Source organism: Thamnophis sirtalis, unplaced genomic scaffold, assembly GCF_051295495.1.
Source record: "Thamnophis sirtalis isolate CommonGarterSnake01/CBP01778 unplaced genomic scaffold, rThaSir2_p1.2 scaffold_17, whole genome shotgun sequence".
In the NCBI taxonomy this organism is placed as follows: domain Eukaryota; kingdom Metazoa; phylum Chordata; class Lepidosauria; order Squamata; family Natricidae; genus Thamnophis; species Thamnophis sirtalis.
In genome coordinates this window covers 625,502-645,666 of record NW_028261397.1, presented here as the reverse complement: position 1 = coordinate 645,666, position 20,165 = coordinate 625,502, and the positions used below count along the sequence as shown (strand labels likewise).

The following is a 20,165-nucleotide window of genomic DNA, read 5'->3' as shown; positions in this document are numbered from 1 at the left end:
CTTGAAAGTCTTTTAATAAGAATTAGACAAAATTCGGAGATAAGAGGAACTAAAATTTAAAAAGAGGAATATAAAATCCAGGCCTTTGCAGACGATTTGGTATTCATTATAGAAGACCCACTAGAAACAGGAAATAGCTTAATGCAAGAACTAGGAAAATATGGAGATGTAGCAGGGTTAAAGATTAATAGAGAAAAGACTAAAATGATAACTAAAAATTTGAAGGAAGAACAAAATAAAGAATTAGAAAGAATAATAGGACTGCAAGTGACAAAGAAAGTTAAATATCTTGGAATATGGCTAACTGCAAAGTGCTCAACTATAAAAGAAAATAATTATACAAAATTAATGCAACAAATAAAAAAAAGATCTAGAACTATGGGGGAAACTACAACTAACATTATTAGGGAAAAGAGCAGCGATAAAAATGAATGTACTACCCAGACTATTATACCTATTTCAAACAATCCCCATAAAATTAGGATTTTTTTTTTACTGAATTGAATAAGATTATATTAAAATTTATATGGCAAGGGAAGAAAGCCGGGATAAAGTTGAAAGCTATGCAGGATGACAGAAGCAGAGGTGGATGGGACTCCCGGACTGGGAGCTTTATTACAAAACAGCAGGACTAACATGGATCAGTGATTGGATAAATTTAAAAAAATAAAAGAATACTAACATTAGAGGGCCACGATTTGCAAATGGGATGGCATTTTTTTCCTATGGGAAGAGGGTAAAAAGAAACAAAAATACTTCCACAGAGACTATATTAGAGATGCACTGATACAGGTCTGGAATAAAATTAGAGAAAAACATTACATGAAAATACCGACGTGGCTTTCCACTATGGAAGCCAAGACACATCCCAATACACGAGATCTATCGAAAATGGTTAGATGTAGTGAAATTTTAGGCAGCCAAGGGAATTTGAAAACAAATCAAGAATTAAAGGAGCAAAATATAAATATAGATTGGTGGCCATATCTCCAACTACAATCGAGATACAAAAAAGACATAAAAGAATATGGAATATACACAGAATTACAACAAATAGATAAAATTTTAATTGGCCCAGAAAATAAATTCATAACAAAAATTTACAAATATTTATTAGAAGTAAAATTAGAAGAAGAAAAAGTTAAAGGTTGCATGATAGCGTGGGCCAAAAACTTTGGCTACAACATAGATCTAGTGGATTGGGAAAGAATTTGGAACACATAAACTAACACGATCAGCAGCACTTAAAGAAAATATATACAAAATGTTTTATCGTTGGCATTTATCATCAACAAGATTGGCTAAAATGTACCCAAACATGAAGCCCACCTGCTGGAAGTGTAAAAAAGTACAAGGGACTTATTATCACATATGGTGGACCTATCCAGAAACACAAAGATATTGGACAAACATTTGGAAATAGATGCAAGAAATTACAGGAGAACAGATAAAATACAAACCCGAAATCTTTCTACTGGGAATAATCAAAGGGAAATATACAAAGAAAATTAAGTACATATAAACACATCTGCTAACTACAGCTAGAATAGCATTTGCCCAATGCTGGAAACAAAATAATACCCCCTCGGACGAATTATTGATTAAAAAAACCTTTGGATTGTGCAGAGATGGACAAATTAACACTGAAATTAAAAAGATAAAGAAGAGTCGAAATATTATGAAATTTGGAACAATTGGTACAAATGGCTGCAAAATAGAAATAAAATTAATTAAGCCCAAAAGCAATATATATAAATATATATAGAACTGTGCATAAAGTGTGTAAATATAGAAGCGAAATATTATATACATGTAAGGGGTATGATGACATAACAATGTTGATGTAATGACTGTAAGGTGTTGTAGAAGGGAAAAAATAATTTTAAAAAAAGATGAGAAACGAAACATTTTCAAAAGAAAAAAAAAACCCAAGGAAGTCCAGTTGCTTTTTGGGAAAAGTACTTCTGAGACAACCATGGCCTGAAGTATTGAGAATCCACACGGGCATTTTACTCATTTACAAAGCAGCTTAGAACTAAGGAGAAATTTCCTGACAGTGAAAACAATCCGTGGAACAAAAACTTGCTTCCAGAAGTTGTGGATGCTCCAGCACTGGAAGTTTTTAAGATGTTGGATAACTATTTCTCTGAAACGGTATAAGGTTTCCTTCCTGCGCTGGGGGTTGGACTAGAAGACCTCCTAGGTCCCTTCCAACTCTGTTATTCTATATTGTAAATAAGACAGTGTTTCTCAACCTTGGCGACTTTAAGTCCTGTGGACTTCAACTCCCAGAATCCCCCAGCCAGCATAGCTGGCTGGGGGATCCTGGGAGTTGAAGTCCACAGGACTTAAAGTCGCCAAGGTTGAGAAACACTGAAATAAGATATTGAGGTAGCGGCTAATCAGCCCTGCGCAAGGACACAACAGGAAGGGATCAGTATTCCATCAGTTCCAAGTCCACTTTTTCCACAGAAAAACAAATATTTTATTATGGTCCGAGACCAGACTTGACCAAATACAACCTCAGAATACAGCGAAGCCTGATTACCGTATTTTTCGGAGTATAAGACCCTCCAAGATTTTGAAGAGGTAATTTTTTAAAAAAAAAAAGTTTTTGCACTCTGCAGGCCTCCCAAATCCTCTGCAAGCCACATTTTTTTGTGAAAAACGGGGCATACAGAGAGTTTGAGAGGCCTGCAAAGTGCTCATGCGGGCTGGGGGGCAAAAACGAGCAAAAAACATGATTTTTTTTGCCAAAAAAGGGTATGAATAGCCTTTAGGGGGGTTGTAGAGTGCTCCTGGGGGCTGGGGAGGCAAAAACAAGCGAAAAAAGGCTGTTTCTCGCTCATTTCTGCCCTCCCCAGCCCCCGGGAGCACTTTGAAGGCCTCCCAAACCCTCTCTCTGCACGTCCAGTTTTGTGAAGGGTTTCCGGAGGCCAAAATGCTGTATTCAGTGTATAAGACGCACCCAAGATTTTCACACTCTTTTTTTGGGGGGGGGGGGGGGAGGAGTTGTGTCTCATACTCTGAAAAATACAGTAGTTAACTATTATTGTGAAGCTTTAGCAACTGGCTAAGCCTACGCCAGGACCGCTGATGGCCTCTCGCCAGGGAACTGCGAAAACAGGGCAAGACAAACAAGAGAAGGCTGAGCCACACTGGGAGTGTTCCAGAAACACGGAACACCTCTACAGGCAGTCCTCGACTTACAACCATTCACTTAGTGACCGTTTGAAGTTCCAACAGGCCCGAAGAGAGGACTTACAAGCATTTTTTAGACTTATGGCCGTTGAGCAGCCAGACAGACGGTCACATGATTTACATTCAGATGCTTGACAACTGACTGACACGGATGACGACTGCGGGGTCTACTCTAGAGAAAAGAAGGACTAGGGGGACACGATGGCAGCATCCCAGTATTGCAGGGGCTGCCACCAAGGAGAAGGGCGTCAAATTATTCTCCAAAGCCCCAGGGGGCAGGACAAGAATCAAGGAGAGAAGCAACCTGGAATTAATTTCCTGACAGAACGTTTAACCAGTGGAACGGCTTGCCACCAGAAGCTGTGGGTGCTCCGTCACTGGAAGGTTTTGGGAGGAGACTGGACAGTCCCTTGTCTGAAAACGGTACAGGCCGGGGTCTCCTGCCTGTTCAGGGGGTTGGACTCGAAGATCTCCAAAGTCCCTTCCAGCTCTACTCCGATTCCGATTCACGTGAGCTACTTTTGCAACCTTCTGCCAAGCAGAGTCAATGGGGAAGCCTGATTCACTTAGCAACCGTGTTACTAATTGACACCTACGTTGGTTCACTTGGCAAACGGGGCAAGAAAAGTCGTAAAATGGGGTAGATAGAACTCACTTAACAAATTTCTCACCCAGGAACATAAACTTTGTGATTCCTACTGAACCAGACTGAGAGACCATTTAAAGGCTCAGGAACCCTTTGCAGGTGTTATGGCTTAATTAGCTGATTAGAGTGGGACTCTCTGAGCCTAGAATATTGCACCTTCTCACAATATTCTAATTTTCTGAGATTGTGGATTGGGGTTTTTCATGAGCTGTAAGCCATAATCATCACAATTATGACAAATCACGGCTTGAACTATCTTGCTTTTGCATGTAATGAGTCTAACATATATTAAATTCGCCTATTAAGTTGCATTACTGAAATAAATGAACTTTTGCATGATATTCTAATTTTTCGAGTTTCACCTGTAATTTAAGTACTCCTCGATGTATGACCACAATAGAGCCCAGCATTTATGTTGCTAAGGGAGAAATCTGTTAAGTGAGGTTTGCCCCATTTTACAACTTTTGTTGCTACATTTGTTAGGTGAATCACTGCAGTTATCAAATTAGTAACACGTTTGCTAAGTGAATCTGTCTTTCCCTTTGACTTAAGTTGAGGACTACCTGTGGTTCAGGATTCAACCGTGAGGTCTTTGGTACCCTCTGAGCCTGGTTTTCTTGCAGACGCCTCGTCACCAAACTAGGCAACGTCACCAATGCAAGTCAGGAGTGGGTTAAAATGAGAGCAAGCCCCACTTCCTTACAGTACTGATGATGTTACCTAGTTTGGTAAGGAAACGTCTGGAACAAAACCACCAAGCTCAGAGAGGATCCCACTGCTCTCTCCTCAGCCACCACCCTCATCACTACCACCCCCAAAGTGGTCAGCAAAGGCCAAGGGCCCCTTTTCCTCCTGGGCCAAATGGAACCCTCTCCTTGCTCCATGGGCAAACAAGTCCTTGCGAACCTTTCTGGCCTCCTTGTCAAGCACCCATTTTCACTTCTTCATTGGGTGCCTTTCAGCCATTCTTCACTGCTGGCCTGCAGTACAGGCGCTCGAGTTACGACCACAACTGAGCCCCAAAAATTAATGTTGCTAAGTGAATTTGCCCCGTTTTTAGGACTGTTCTTGCCACACTTGCTTAGTAACGCCGTTGTTAAGTGAATCTGGCTTCCCCATTGGCTTTGTTCATCAGGTGGTCGCAAAAGGGGATCCCGTGACACCATTGGGAATGTGAGTCAGTTGTCAAGCATCCAAGTGCAAACTGTGTGGCTGTGGGGATTGCTGCAATGGTCCAAAGTGTGAAAAATGGCCAAAAGTCACTTTTTTTCAGTAAGGTTGTGACTTTAAACGGTCACTAAGTGAACGATTGTAAGTCAAGGACTACCTGTGAGCCCTGCAGTTCTTTTGGAAGTGGGCTGTCATTGCCTCCTTCCTGGGGCTGAGAGAGAGTGACCGGCCCAAAGTCACCCAGCCGGCTTTCATGCCTAAGGCGGGAGTAGAACTCAGCCTCCCTCTCTACTACCCGATTACATCAAACTGGCAGCCATTATTAGGCAAATAAGACTCCTGGCAGGAATTTTGGGATTTTCTAAACAAGGTGGTAATTAGAGAGCCCTGCATTCTACCTTTCCTTATTCAAGGAAGGGCCCCTCCCTGCTCTGCCATCCTTCCAAAAGCATTTCACAGCATTTCCTACCACGATCTCCTCCATTTTGCTCTCTGAAGCAACTCTTGAGTACCAGAATACAGAAGCCTTAATACTGCCCAGGGGTCTGTGGGAGTAGAAATTCGGTGCACCTGGAAGGTGCCAAATCGGAGAAAGCTTTTCCTGAATTATCTCAACAAACCTCTAACAATCAGCAAACCAGGACAAATAATAGCAACCACCATAAAATAACACTATCTGGCCTTAGAGTTGGAGAATCAAGACCAAAAGATTGAATCACCTAAGCAAGGCCATAACTCACCAGAAGGAAAACCTGGGGCTGCAGGTTGGGGCAGGGTCTTCTTGGCCTATAAATCTGCCTCCATGTTATGACAGCCTTGTAGACCCCCAGTATCCCAAAAAGGAGATTAGGGCCTACTGAATATCCTTCGCTTAGGTTGGACTACAACCCCCAGAATCCCAAGTACACCAAGTCAGGGTGCATAAAACAAAAGAGGCTCTACCCACCGTCTTTTAAGAGAAACAACTCCAAAATAAAATACAATTCTCATCCTATATTGCAGAAGAGAGTCAAGAGGAGGGCTCTGGTCACAGAGGACCCCAAAATGGAGGAGGGGGATGGAGGAGGGATTGGCAACTAAGATTTGTGGGCTTCAACGCCCAGAATACCCCAGCCTCCATGGGGGAATTATGGGAGATGAAGTCCACAGGTCTTAAAAGTGCGCAAGGTTGAACATCCCCGCTCAAAATCGTGTCTGAGTCAAAAGCATCTCCATTGCATCTTTATATGTCCCACCTGACCATGGCCGGCTGCTGCAGAGCCACCAATCAAAACCTCTGCAGGATATATGGGAAGGAAGAAAATCTGGAATCCAGGAATCAGATATCAGGATGGAAGGGAGGGATGGTTACCCCTCCCAAGTATTCCCCACCCCCTTCATTTGGTTTCTTGCAACTCTTGTATTATTCTGCAGTGTTGCCGAACTTCAGGGTACAAGTGGTCCTCGGTTTACGGCCATAATTGAGCCTGAAATTTCCACCGCTAAGCAAGACAGCTGTTAAAATGACATTGGCCACATTTTATGAGCTTTCTTGCCACGGTTGTTAAACCAATCACTGCAGTTATTGAGTTAAGTCCCACTGTTGTTAAGTGAATCTGGTTCCCCCATTGACTTTGCTTGTCACAGGGTCACAAAAGGGAATTCATGAGCCTGGGACATTCCAAACGTCATAAATATGAGCCCGATGCCGAGCATCTGAATTTTACCTTATGCTACAATGGTCATATGTGTGAAAAATGGTTATAACTCATTCTTTTCAGTGCTGTTGCAAACTTCAGTCACTAAATGAACTGTTGTAAGTCGAGGACTACCTGTAATACAACCCTGGCGGCAGAGTGTGTGTGTGTGTGACTGTGTCCCTTATTTCCAAGAACACCCCTTTTGTATTCCTGATTGCCGGCCACCTTTAATGCATGTGGCCCGTCAGGCACAACAATCCTCCCCCCCCCCAGCACCCCCAACTTCTCTGCTTCCGCCCCTCAGGAGCTTTAGACCAGTGTTTTTCAACCTTGGCAACTTGAAGATGTCCGGACTTCAACTCCCAGAATTCCCCAGCCAGCATTCGCTGGCTGGGGAATTCTGGGAGTTGAAGTCCGGACATCTTCAAGTTGCCAAGGTTGAAAAACACTGCTTTAGACGACTGCAGGAGACGTGGATGACCCCACTGGAAGGAAACATGAGAACTGCAGCAGGAAATCTCAGCCACAAAGAGCATCCTTTCCCCTTATTCTTCATCTACAGGTAATCCTTGATTTACAACTGTTCATTTAGTGACCGAAGTTACAACGGCACTGAAAAAAAGTGACTTAGGGCTGTTTTAAACACTTGCGACCATTGCAGCATCCTCATAGTTACATGATCAGAATTCAGACGCTTGGCGGCTGACTCGCATTTACGACGGTCGCAGTGTTCTGGGGTCACGTGACCCCATTTGCGACCTTTTGACAAGCAAAGCCAGATTCATTTAAGTATTGTGACTCATTTAACAGCTTCAGTGGCTCACTTAAGAACTCCATCGCTGGAGGTTTTTAAGAGGAGACTGGACAGCCGTTCGTTTGACACAGCCTGGGGTCTTCCTGTTTGAGCAGGGGCTGGACTAGAAGACCTCCGAGGTACCTTCCAACTCTGTCCTTCTGTTCTGGTGAGAAAGAACTTCCCAGAGGCCTCACTTAACAGCAGAGGTGTTGGGCTCCCTAGTGGTCGTAAGCCAAGGACTGACTCCCTGTATCTGTATTTCATCTGTTGTTTTTTTTAATGCCTGTGCCTTCCCCCCAACAGGAGGACACCACAATGGTTACAGACTCTAGAACTCTGTCCATCTCCATCTAGAAAGGATATTTAAAAATGATCACTCCGGCCTCATGTTATTTCACGGCCCAATACCATGGGAAGTTGTTTTCGTCTTTTGTTAGGTAAAGGGAACCTTGATGTAGGAAATAACGGCGCTATTTGCCCTCCTATACAAACCTGATGGTTGCATCCCGTTATGGGGAGGAAGATGATGATGATGATGATGGTATGGCATTGTTACCTTAGCCAGGAGACTTCAATGCTAATGCAGAGGAGACGTTTGGCTGCCCATTTACTAGCCAAGAACTCTGGGCTGCTGGTTGTGGCAGTTTCGGCGGGAGGGGGGGAGGGGCTTTCGGCCTGGACCCCTCCCCCTCCGGCAACACCAGGCCCACCAAGGATCCCCCTCCCCCCCTGGAAGCCACCCTGCCCCCCCCCCTTGTTTGCGGCCTGGGAGGGAAGATCCAGGCGAAGGAAGGCAGCCCTGCGGCCCCTGCCCCGGGTCCCCTCATCCTCATATTGCCGCCCAGCGGGGGCCGCTGCCAGGCCCACCCCAAAGTCCCCCTCAGGTGTGTGTGTGGGGGGGAGGCTTACGCAATAGGCGGAGGCGGCACCGCGGCCATCCCGGCCTCGCCCTCACCGCCCCCGGCTCCTCCCCGGCCGGGCCGCCTCGATCGGCGCACAGAGGCCTGAGGGGCGCTCCGGGAGCCCCCACATCCCGAGGCCCTGCCCTCCGTCCCGAGCCGGCCCGGCTCACCTCAGTCGGGGAAAATGGAGGCCTCGCAGCTCCCTCAGCGGCGACGACGACGACGCTGGGGGGGCGGGGAAGGGCGACTACCGGAAGCGCCGCGGCGCGACATCCGGGGCAGGGCGGCAACGCCCACGGCAAGGGGAGGGACGCTCTGCTATATCCTCTCAGTGGTTGCCAGTGGGTAGATTGGAACGTTGGGCCGGAAGTTGAGGGTCCGGAAGTCCCTGGGCCGCTCTGCGCGCCGCCGCCTCTATGGCTTCCTGTCAGACTCGACCGGCGGCGGAGGATGAGGCTGGCGGTGACGGCGGCTGCGGCGGCGCTGCTGCTGGTCCTCGGGCCGGGCGAGGCAAGCGAAGCGGGCGAGGGCGGCGCGGTGACTTGCGGCTCGGTGGTGAAGCTGCTCAATCCGCGTCACGGCGTCCGCCTCCATTCGCACGACGTCCGATACGGATCCGGTAACGACCCGGAGGGGGGGGGGACGTGAGAGAATTCTGCACATGCTCAGAGGCGCTCTCGACCCTTCCAGAAGCGGCTCGTAGGACCACCGGCAGGGAGGGCCCCCCCTTATCTCCAGCCCCGGACCCCAGACCCCTCATTTGGGGGGGGGTTCTCTCGGCCCCCGCCCCCTTATCCCCCCTCCCCGCTTCACGGAATTTGTTTTTGCCTATTAGGGCCTACAAGGGTCATGTAGTTCTCGCCTTACGACCACAGTTAATGTAAAGTGAAGTGAATTACGGAGTCGCTAAGTAAATCAAAGGGTCGTTAAGTGGATCCGGCTTCCCCTGTTGGTCGCAAAGGCTGATCAGAATGCGGCAACCGGTGATGTGACGGTCATAAGTGGGAGGACCAGTCATAAGTCACTGGGAGGGGCAGCGTGCACATGCTCATCGGCACTGCCATCCCTACCAGACCACCATGAGGCCCATCCGTGTCTCTCCTTCCGGGCCCCAGACCCTTCCTTCTGGTGGGGGGTCTCTCCACCCTCCCCGGCCGCTTCACAGCCCCACAATCACTTGCTGGCCTCGGTGACAAGAGTCCTTGACTTACAACTGTTTGTTTAGTGACCGTTTGAAGTTACAACAGCACCTGATCAAAATTTGGATTCTTGGCAACTGCCTCATATTTACGATGGCCGCAGTGCCCCAGGGTCCAATGATCTCCTTTTGCGACCTTTTGACCAAGTCAGTGGGGAAGCCAGATTCACATAACCGTGTTACTAACTCGACAGCTACGGGGATTCATTCAACAACTGTGGCAAGACAGGTTATAAAATGGGGCAAAGCAAACGTCTCACTTAGTAGCAAAAATTTGGGGTTCAATTATGGTCTTAAGTCGAGGACTACCTGTAGTCATCATCATCATCATCATCACAACCAGAAAGAGGGTCTGAATTTCCACTGCTAAGCAAGAAGCTTTGTATTGTATTGTATTGTATTGTATTGTATTTAATGGATTTATAGGCTGCCCAATCCCAGAGGACTCCGGGCGGCTTACAGAAAGGAAGTAAATTATAAAAATAAAGAGTTTTTTTAAAAAAAGAGACAAATTAAAAACCTCATCATGCACCCAATCTGGTCGGGGCTGCACCTCAGTCATGAGGTCAACAGCCCCAGGCCTGCCGGAATTGCACGATTGTAAGACCTTTTCTCGAAAGGGACCCCTATTTCCCTGATAAAGTTGGGGGGGCAGAGATTGAGCCCTCAAATAAAGAGAGGCCATTGAAAAAAAACCTGGAGTCTCTTTTTAATGTATTAATCGCTGTCACTGGTGTTTGCAGGGTGAACAGGCAGGATGGAGGCTGAATGGGCTGCCCGGGTCAAAGTCACCACCTGCATGTGTCCTTCTCTCTTTGGCCAGGCAGTGGGCAGCAGTCTGTGACCGGAGTCACGAGTGTGGACGACAGCAACAGCTACTGGCGTGTGCGGGGCAAGTCGTCCAGCGTTTGCGAGAGAGGCACCCCGGTACAATGCGGGCAGACGATCCGCTTGACCCACATCAACACAGGCCGCAACCTGCACAGCCACCATTTCACCTCTCCCCTTTCGGGCAACCAGGTGAGGCAGCCAGGTTCCCACCAATGGCCAGCAAGCAACGGCCTTCAGGTCTTGTGGAGCCGGCGGTTCGTTTTTAAATATTGAGTCGCTTTGCAGAGTGGGATGGGCGTTGCATTAAATGATTAAATGAAGGAATAGTCAAACTGAGCTTGGATATCCAGGTTGCTTGCTTCTGCGACCCCAGGCTTGGATTCTGTGGGCAAAGATGTAAAGCATCGCTTTATAAAACCTTAGTAAGACCACACCTGGAATATTGCAACCAATTTTGGTCACCATACTAAAAAAAAAAGATGTGGAGACTTTGGAAAAAGTGCAGAGAAGAGCAACTAAGATGATCAAAGGCCTGGAGACTAAAACACAGGAAGAATGGCTGCAGGATTTGTGTCTGGCCAGTCTAAAGAAAAGAAGAATTTGGGTGGAGATAACAGCAGTATTCCCATATTTGAAGGGCTGCCACAATAGCAATAGCAGTAGACTTATATACCGCTTCATAGGGCTTTCAGCCCTCTCTAAGCGGTTTACAGAGTCAGCATATCGCCCCCAACAACAATCCGGGTCCTCATTTCACCCACCTCGGAAGGATGGAAGGCTGAGTCAACCCTGAGCCAGTGAGATTTGAACAGCCAAACTGCAGAACTAGCAGTCAGCTGAAGTAGCCTGCAGTGCTGCATTTAACCACTGCGCCACCTCGGCTCTTAGAAGAAGAGAGGGGTCAACTTATTTTTCCAAAGCATCAGAAGGCAGGATAAGAAACAGTGGATGGAAACTGACCAAAGAGAGGAGCAATCTGGAACTAAGGAGGAATTTCCTGGCAGTGAATTGACCAGTGGAACAGATAGACACAAGAAATTGTGGGTGCTCCACCACTGGAGGTTTTTAAAGAGAGGCTGGGCAGCCACTTATCTGAAATGGTCTCCTGCTTGAACAGCAATTGGATTAGAAGACCTCCAAGGTTCCTCCCAGCTCATTCTATTCTAAAAAGATGCCTGTCTTTGCACGTGGGAAGCTGCTATCTTAGGGGTAAAGACCCCCGTCTGCTTGGCTCCCATCCAGGGCTCTGGCACGGGGTCTCTGTAGGCGTCTAACAGGGATCCTTGCCAACTCAAGCTGAGTGAAACACGCACCCTGCTGACTTGACGGAAAGCGCTGACTTCCCCTATTGAATTTTGCTGTCTTAAGATTTCTATTTTCCTTCCCTCCCTTCTTCCAAGTCAGTAGAAGGAACTCCCATCTCTGCTGCCGCAAAGGATGAGGGAGTCTCGCTTCCTCCCTTACCTTCCTCCCTACCTGGGGAGGTCTTCTCCTTCTGGAGTGTTCGAATCCTGGGGCTGGAAAGAACCTGAGAGGTCTCCTGGTTCAACCCACTCCTCAAGTCAGGAATCCTCTTATCACCCTGGACAGATAACCGTCCCGTCTTTTCTTGAAAGCTTCCTGCAGTGAGTCCCCACAATTTCCGTAGTCAAGTTATTCCATCGATTAAACATTCTCAGGAAATTCCTCATTAATTCCAGCTTGGATCTCCCTCGGATGAATTTCCCGTTGCCCCTTCGTTCCTTCCAGAATTATAAGGATATCGAAGGTCATCTAGTCCAACCCTCTGTTCAAAGCAGGGGTCCTTATACTATTCCAGACAAATGGCTGTCCAGTCTCTTCTTGAAAGCTTCCAGTGATGTAGCTCCCCACAACTTCTGGAGGCAACTTCTATTCCACTGGTTCTCACTGTCGGGAAATCCCTCCTTCATTCCTGGTTGGATCTCTCTTTAACGATCTTCCACCATTTTATCCAATTCCGTTTTAAATCGTTTTTATTAAACTTTAGTAATACTTTGTTCCTGGAACTCTGCACTTTGATCTGGCCCAAGGGCTAATCAACACATAAAATAAATAATAATAATGAGCTTCCACCCTTGGCTTCTTATCCTGCCCTCAGGTGCTTGGATCATGTTCCTTGTTACACGCGTGTTCCTTCCCTGCTTGTGTTCACACACACACACGCCCTTGCTTTATGGCTTCCTGTCCAGAGAAGAGGGGTTCTCCGTGGTCCCCATGGATCTGGGTACTTGAGAGACCGCCTACTGCCAATTACCTCCACTAGGCCAATAAGATCCCATAGATTAGGCCTCCTCCGAATTCCATCAGCCGGCCAATGTCGACTAGCAACTACCCGGAGGAGAGCCTTCTCTGTGGCTGCTCCGACCCTCTGGAACGAACTCCCCGTGGAGATTCGGACCCTCACCACCCTCCAGGCTTTCTGCAAAGCCCTTAAAACCTGGCTGTCCCGACAGGCCTGGGGCTAAAGACTTCAACCGCACTCGAATAGTATGACTGTTGCGCTTTTTAACGATGTATTGTCTTCATGTTTGTAACTTGTTTGTCCTTCCCTCCCTTTGAATTGTGAGCCGCCCTGAGTCCCCTCAGGGAAAAGGGCGGCATACAAATAAAGTAATCTAATCTAATCTAATCCCCACGATGGCCCTCCCGGTCTCTTTGCATAGTGTTTGAAAGCGATGCTCTGTGTTCCAGGAGGTGAGTGCCTTTGGGGAGGACGGTGAGGGGGACTTCCTGGACGACTGGACTGTCCTGTGCAGCGGCAAGTATTGGGAGAGGAAGGGCGAGGTGCGGTTCAAGCACGCCTCCACCGAAGTGCTCCTTTCGGTCACCGGGGAGCAGTACGGGCGGCCCATCCACGGCCAGAGGGAAGTTCACGGCCTGGCCCACTCCGGCCAGGACAGCTTCTGGAAAACCATGGAAGGGATCTTCGTGAAGCCTGCGGAATGGCTCAAGGCTGACCTCTACCACATGGAACTATGACCACCGCTTGAGGCCGTCCAGCGGGTAGAGACTTTCCCAGGCTGCGGTTGGGGGAGCCAGAGAGGGGCTCTTTCCCACCCCCTGTGAAGGAGAGGCGCCTTTCTGCTCTCGGGACCTGGCCCATTGCTGACTGCTCAATCCTGGATGACGGTGGGGGGATGTCTGGGGATGTCAGGGCCCTAAATAAAGCGTGGATATGCGAACAGCTGTTGCAGGCCCTCGGGTGTTTCTTCTGCACATTCTCACACTACTTCCAAGTTACAACGGCACTGAAAAACTGACTTGTGACCGTTTGTCACACTTACGACCATTGCAGCATCTCCATAGCCATGTGATCAAAATCCAGGCGTCTGGCGACTCACATTTCTGACGGTCGCAGTGTCCCAGGGTCATGTGTGCTCCCTCGTGCGACCTCCTGACAAAGGAGGGTCAATGGGGAAGCCGGATTCACTTCACGAGTGGAGTGAGTCCCTTAAGGCAGTGGTCTCCAACCTTGGCAACTTTAAGACTTGTGGACTTCAACTCCCAGAGTTCCTCAGCCAGCTTTGCTGGCTGAGGAACTCTGGGAGTTGAAGTCCACAAGTCTTAAAGTTGCCAAGGTTGGAGACCACTGCCTTAAGGGAGTTCCTGGGGACAGAACTTTTGGGCTCAACTGTGGTTGTAAGGGGAGGACTACCTGCCTTTTTTATAACTTTCAATTAGGGGGGGAAAAAAAGAATCAGGTCACCCCCTGAAGAGGAAAATATGTAAACACAACAACGGATAGAGAGGATGGAGGGAGGAGTAGAAGGAAAGATAGGAAGGAGAGGAGAAAGGAGAGGAAAAGGAGAGAGGGAAAAGCAGAGGAAGAAGTGGAGGGAATGCAAGAGTAGGAGAGAGGGGAGGAAAGGGAAGAAGAGGGGAAGAGGAGAGGAAGGGGAAGGAGAGAAGGGAAAGGAGAGGAGGAAGGTAGGAAGGAGAGAAGAAGGGGGAAGGAGGGAAGGAAGGAGAGAAGGAGAAGAAAGGAAGGAAAGGGAGGAGGAAGTGAAGGAGGGAGGGAAACGGAGGGAAGGAGGGAACGAAGGAGAGAAGTAAGGAAAGGAAGAAGGAGAGAAGAAAGGAAGGAGGGAAGGAAGGAGAGAAGGAGAGAAGAATGGAGGGAGGGAAGGGGGAAGGAGGGAGGGAAGGAAGGAGAGGAGGAGAGAAGAAAGGGAAGGAAGGAGGGATGGAAGGAGGGAAGGAGAGGAGGAGAGAAGAAAGGAGGGAGGGAAGGAGGGAGGGAAGGAAGGAGAGGAGGAGAGAAGAAAGGAGGGAAGGAAGGAGGGAAGGAAGGAAGAAGAAGTAGGATTGTTGTAAAATAAGATGGGTCTATGGGATGGTAAGAAAGCAATTTCAATTATATTGTCAACTGCAGGGGAGAAAAATTGTTACAAACACATATTATTAATAACAGTTATGAGGTCATATAACTGTGAATGTATATATGAGAAATAAAATTTATATATATAAAAAAAGATAGTTTTGCCCGGAGGGGGTATCTTTGTTATGTAGAATAGACTGGCCCAGGCCTTAATGGCCCATTGACAAGTGGGGGTGGGGAGCTGAGTTTCTGCCTCTCTGAGATTCTACCTTTTTTAGGGGAAATATTCTGCCCTTTTAATGTTTCCTAAAATATCTCATTTTTTCCTAGGAGAGGGGTGGGTGGGTGGTAACTTGGGAGGGTGGGCAAAATTGCCAAATCCAGTCTGAACCTCTGGCTGATTGGGCGACCAACCGTCATAACAAGAGTTGGAAAAGGGGCTGCTGGACGTGTTGAACTAGGAGATGGGCAGCAAACACATTTCATAATAAATAAATCGAAAATAAATGCAGGACAAGGCCTGAGTTTTGGCCCCCACAGGGTCACGCGGATCTTTCTCAACCTTGCATGGACTTCAACTCCCAGAACCCCTCAGCCAGCCACGTGACGCCCCCGAAGAGACTCCATTGCCAAAGGCCGTCCTACCGGTAGCAGGCGGCTCCTTTTGCGCGCACTCCAAGCAAGAGAACTCGCTTTCCCAATATGCTCTAGGCGACGCGTGCGTAGTACGGAACACCGTGCAAAAACTTCCTGGAAGGCGAGGAGCGTCAACCCGGCGCCCGCCGGAAGCTTTGCAGGGGAAAAATAAATATTCTAACACACACAAACACACGGATTTGCCCAATATGGGGTCCCCCGCGCGAGCCTGCCCCCCCCTTCACGGTGCTAATCTGTAGGGGCGGGGCCTCCTTGGGGGGGCTTCCTTGCTCCGCCCATACTTGGCGCCCGCCTATGGCTGCGCCGCACAGCTGCGATCTCTGGCTCCGCCTCCTCCGCGCGCGTTCCCGCTGGCCCCGCCCCAGGCGCCGCCGGTGACGGGCGGTTGGAGCGCGCCCCCTTGCGCCCCCCCCCCGCCCCCCATGGCGGTCCCCGTGCTGGGAGCCCTCCTGCTGGTGCTGCTGGTGCTGCTGGGCGGCCTCTGCCTGGGCAGGTAGGTCCTCCCCCCCCCCACCTCTCCCCCTCCCTTCTTTTGCTTCCAAGGGACCCCCTGCCCCCCTTCCACGGGTCTTCCTCCTCCTCCTCACCCCGCCCTTCCTGCTACCTGTCTCCACCTGTGGGTCCATTTCCCCCACCTGTTTCTGTCCCCCCCCCACTGCCCCTATTGCATGAGTTGGGCGGGGAGGGCGCCTCTGAGGACGTGCAGAGAGCCTCCTTGCAGCCTGGGTTTGGGGAGGGTGGGGGCAGGGCGGGGCAGGCGGCAGGTGGAGTGCACCTGAGGCTTGGCTGGCTCCATCCCTGCCTGGAAGGAGGAGGAGGGGGGGCTCACCTGGGAGCAGAAGGGGCTGCGGGGGAAGGGGGGAGATGTAGGTTGGCCCACTGCTGTGCTTAGCCAGGGGTCTCTCCACCCTTGGCCATTTTTTTAAGGCTCGTGGACTCCAACTCCCAGAATTCTCCAGCCAGCAGAGCTAAGACCAGGAAGCATAGCTGGCTGGGGGATTCTGGGAGTTGGAGTCCACGAGCCTTTCAAGGCTCCAAGGGTGGAGACCCTTCTGCTTTGGGTTCTGCTGTGGGACTGGTCTTCAGCTGCCCCTGCAGTGTCTGGGCTACTCTTGTTTACAGTTAGTCCTCCAGTTATGGCCACAATTGAGCCCACCATCTCCGTTGCCAAATGAGGCATCTGTTAAGTGAGTTTGCCCCATTGGATGACCTTTCTGGCCATCGTGGTTAAGCAAATCACTGCCGTTGTTAGAAACTTCACAATTGTTAAGTGAATCCGGCTTCCCCATTGGTCTGGCTTGTTGGGAGGGATAACATGACCCCCCCCCCCAGGGACATTGCAATGGTCAGTTGCTGAGTGTCTGAATTTTGATCACATGACCCTGGGGATGCCACAACGGTCGTAAGTGTGGAACATTGCCCTAAGTCACTTTTTTCAGTGCCGTTGCAACTTCAAACCGTCACTAAATGAACTGCTGTAAGTTGAGGATTATCTATACTGAATTAAGAAAATAAAGGGCCCACAGATGGGGAAAAAAATCAACACCTGCTGTCCTGAGTTTTTAATCGTCACCTTACCTTTTTACGAGGAGAAATTGGTTATTTCTTACCCAGGTTAAAAAATGCCCACTTTCGTCTCATAAAAAGATCGCAGTATTTATTTATTTATTTATTTATTTGCTAAATTTATACGCCGCCCAATCCCAAAGGACTCCTGGCGGCTTACAAGGCAAAAAGAAAAGGAATTAATAAAAGAGCTTAGATGTATACAGTGCCCTCGCTGAGCGGTTTACAGTGAATTGCTCCCAAACAATCTGGGTCCTCAGTTTACTGACCTCCGAAGGACGGAAGGCCGAGTCAAACCTTGAGGCCGTCAGGACTGGAACTGCCAAAGGGCTGGCGGAGAGACGCAGCTGCCATCCTGCAGCCTAACTCCTGCGCCTGTTCAGATGAAGTGACTGTGGGCATTGGGGTACCCGCCCCGGGCCCCTTTGTGTGGGGCTTTCCCCCCCAGGGGAGAATGCAGGCCGGAGCCCTTTCAGGACGCTTGAGGAAGCCCGTGGGGGGTTGTGCAGATGTAGCCCCACGGGGGAAGTCCCGGACTGGGCTTTGAGGACTAACACCCTCGCCAGCCCCCGATTGGCAGCTTTAATGCAAGCCCCCTTCCTCCGCGTCCCTCTCCTTTTGCCCCCAGAATGAAAAGAAGGACTGGAGCCTATGGCACGCCATCGCCCCATGCCAGACCTCCGTGGCGTTTCTTCCCTGAGCTTCTCTTTCCCGGCAAAGGCCCAGACAGAAGCTCCCGAAAGGAAAAGGCCTCTTGCTGCACTGCCAGTGTTGGGATGCCAGCTGGTCTTTGCCATCCCTGGGCCAGAGGTTGACGTGGTAGCAGTCTCCCAATACTTCAGGGGCTTCCCCAAGTGGCCATACACACCAGTGGGGCGAGGGTCCCTGCTTGAGGAGGGGGCTGGACTAGGAGACCTCCAAGGGCCCCTTCCTGCTCTGTTATTCTGTTAAAGAGGAGGGCGCCAACTCTTCTCCAAAGCCCCTGGAGGCAGAACAAGACGCCACGGATGGTGGCTTGACCAAGAGAGATCCAACCTAGAATTAATCTCCCAGCCTGACAGGGAGAACGATCAATCAGTGGAACAACTTGCCTCCAGATGTTATGGGGGGGGGGGGTTTGAAGAAGGGACCGGACAGCTATTTGTCTGGCATAGGGTCTCCTGCCAGGTGCCACAGTGGTTAAATGCAGCACTGCAGGCCACTTCAGCTGACTGCAGTTCTGCAGTTCGGCTGTTCAAATCTCACCGGCTCAGGGTTGACTCAGCCTTCCATCCTTCCGAGGTGGGTGAAATGAGGACCCGGATTGTTGTTGGGGGCGATATGCTGACTCTGTAAACCGCTTAGAGAGGGCTGAAAGCCCTATGAAGCGGTATATAAGTCTAACTGCTATTGCTATCTATCTATTTATCTATCTATATATCTATATCTATCTATCTATCTATCTATCTATCTATCTATCTATCATCTATCTATCTGGGTGAAATGAGGACCTGGATTGTTGTTGGGGTCGATATGCTGACTCTGTAAACCGCTTAGAGAGGGCTGAAAGCCCTATGAAGCGGTATAGAAGTCTAACTGCTATTGCTCTATCTATCTATCTATCTATCTATCTATCTATCTATCTATCTATCTATCTATCTATCTATCTATCTATCTATCTATCTATCTATCTATCTATCTATCCGAGGTGGCACAGTGGTTAGGGTGCAGCACTGCAGGCCACTTCAGCTGACTGCTATCTGCAGTTCGGCTGTTCTAATCTCACCGGCTCAAGGTTGACTCAGCCTTCCATCCTTCCGAGGTGGGTGAAATGAGGACCCGGATTGTTGTTGGGGGCGATATGCTGACTCTGTAAACCGCTTAGAGAGGGCTGAAAGCCCTATGAAGCGGTATATAAGTCTAACTGCTATTGCTATTGCTTGAGCCGGGGGCTGGACTAGAAGACCTCCAAGGCCCCTTCCAACGCTGTGATAGAGGGAAGGGGATGGGCAGCATGTGCGTCTGGCTGTTCAGTGAAATGCTTCCTTGGCCTCTTCTCCCCCTTCCCCCCCCCCCTTGAAGGTGGCTCCTCTACATACTGATCACCAACTGGTGCCGGAGGCGGCTCCAAGCCGAGTTGAAGATCCAGTCCTTCTGGGTGTTTGGGATCCAAAACCTCAGCCTGAAGTTTCCAGAGGAGCAGCAGACGGTGGTGAGTAAGGGACCTTCTTGTAGCATCTGTTCACCTCTGGGCAGCTCCCTGCAAGGACCACCGTAATTGCTGTGATTTATCTGTTTATTATTTATGAGACCAACCCATCTCCCTGTTGAAGCCACGGCAGGGACTATTGTGGGAAGCTGGAGGGTGGTTTTCTCTGCAGGCAGACGGGTCACTCGGTTCCTGCGGCATCTGCGGCACAGAGAGGGCCTCCTTTTGAGTAAAGAGATACCCAGGGCTGAGGGCAGACGGCCTCTGTAGGCCCCCCCATGTGCAAAGTTGTGGAGACTCTAGAAGAGCGCAGAGAAGAGCAACCAAGAGCATTGGGGGGGCTGGAGGCTAAAACATACAAAGAACGGCTGCAGGAACTGGGCACGGTTAGTTTGATGAAGAGAAGGACCAGGGGAGACAGGATAGCCGTCTTCCAAAACTTGAGCGTTAGTACCTCTTTACAATGCCTTGGGAAGATCACGCTTGGGATATTTCATCCAGTTTTGGTCACCACGTCACAAAAAAAGGCGTGGAGACTTTGGAGAAAGTGCAGAGAAGAGCCACCGAGATGACCAAAGGCCTGGAGACCAAAACATAGGAAGAACGGAATTGCAGGATTTGGGTTTTTGGCCAGTCTGGAGAATAGAAGGACCAGGGTGACATGATAGCATCTTCCAATATTGAGAGTTAATACTGCTTCATAATGCTTTGATAACACCAAAGTTGGAATATTGCATCCAATTTTGGTTGCCATCAAAAAAAAAAAAAGATCTTGAAATTCCGGAAAGAGTGCAGAGAAGAGCAACAAAGATGATTTTCCAATTTCCAATTTAATAAAATTTGTATGCCACCCACTCCCTTAGGGACTCTGGGCGGCTTACAGACAGATAAAAAACATTTAAACGTTTTAGGAGACTGGAGGCTAAAACGTATAAAGAATGGTTGTTGGAATTGGGAATGTCTAATTTAATGAACTGAAGGACCAGGGGTGA

The 20,165-nt window shown here is 49.0% G+C and overlaps 3 protein-coding genes across 3 annotated transcripts in view; 2 read left to right on the top strand and 1 right to left on the bottom strand.

The window, feature by feature from the left end:
* Positions 1-8,682, bottom strand: part of SUPT6H (SPT6 homolog, histone chaperone and transcription elongation factor) — a 62,437-nt gene extending 53,755 nt beyond the window's left edge. The window contains 1 exon segment of the mRNA XM_087702875.1: positions 8,565-8,682. The gene's annotated coding sequence lies outside the window, so the exon portion shown is untranslated.
* Positions 8,683-8,801: 119 nt separating this feature from the next.
* Positions 8,802-13,624, top strand: SDF2 (stromal cell derived factor 2). The gene is made up of 3 exons (XM_087702832.1): positions 8,802-9,013; positions 10,416-10,612; positions 13,136-13,624. Exons 1-3 carry the CDS (start codon positions 8,845-8,847, stop codon positions 13,421-13,423), a joined length of 654 nt encoding a protein of 217 aa, XP_087558958.1. The 5' UTR covers positions 8,802-8,844; the 3' UTR covers positions 13,424-13,624.
* Positions 13,625-15,755: 2,131 nt separating this feature from the next.
* The window catches only part of BLTP2 (bridge-like lipid transfer protein family member 2), a 60,007-nt gene continuing 55,597 nt past the window's right edge, over positions 15,756-20,165 (top strand). Inside the window, 2 exon segments of the mRNA XM_087702915.1 lie at positions 15,756-15,912; positions 19,047-19,176. Coding sequence (XP_087559041.1) covers positions 15,842-15,912; positions 19,047-19,176 — 201 coding nt within the window. The 5' untranslated portion in view covers positions 15,756-15,841.

Coding starts and splice junctions, on each gene's coding strand:
- SDF2 (XM_087702832.1), top strand. CDS start 8,845: ATGAGGCTGGCGGTGACGGCGGCTGCGGCGGCGCTGCTGCTGGTCCTC. Junction 9,014..10,415: donor CGACGTCCGATACGGATCCG/GTAACGACCCGG, acceptor CTCTTTGGCCAG/GCAGTGGGCAGCAGTCTGTG. Junction 10,613..13,135: donor CTCCCCTTTCGGGCAACCAG/GTGAGGCAGCCA, acceptor TCTGTGTTCCAG/GAGGTGAGTGCCTTTGGGGA.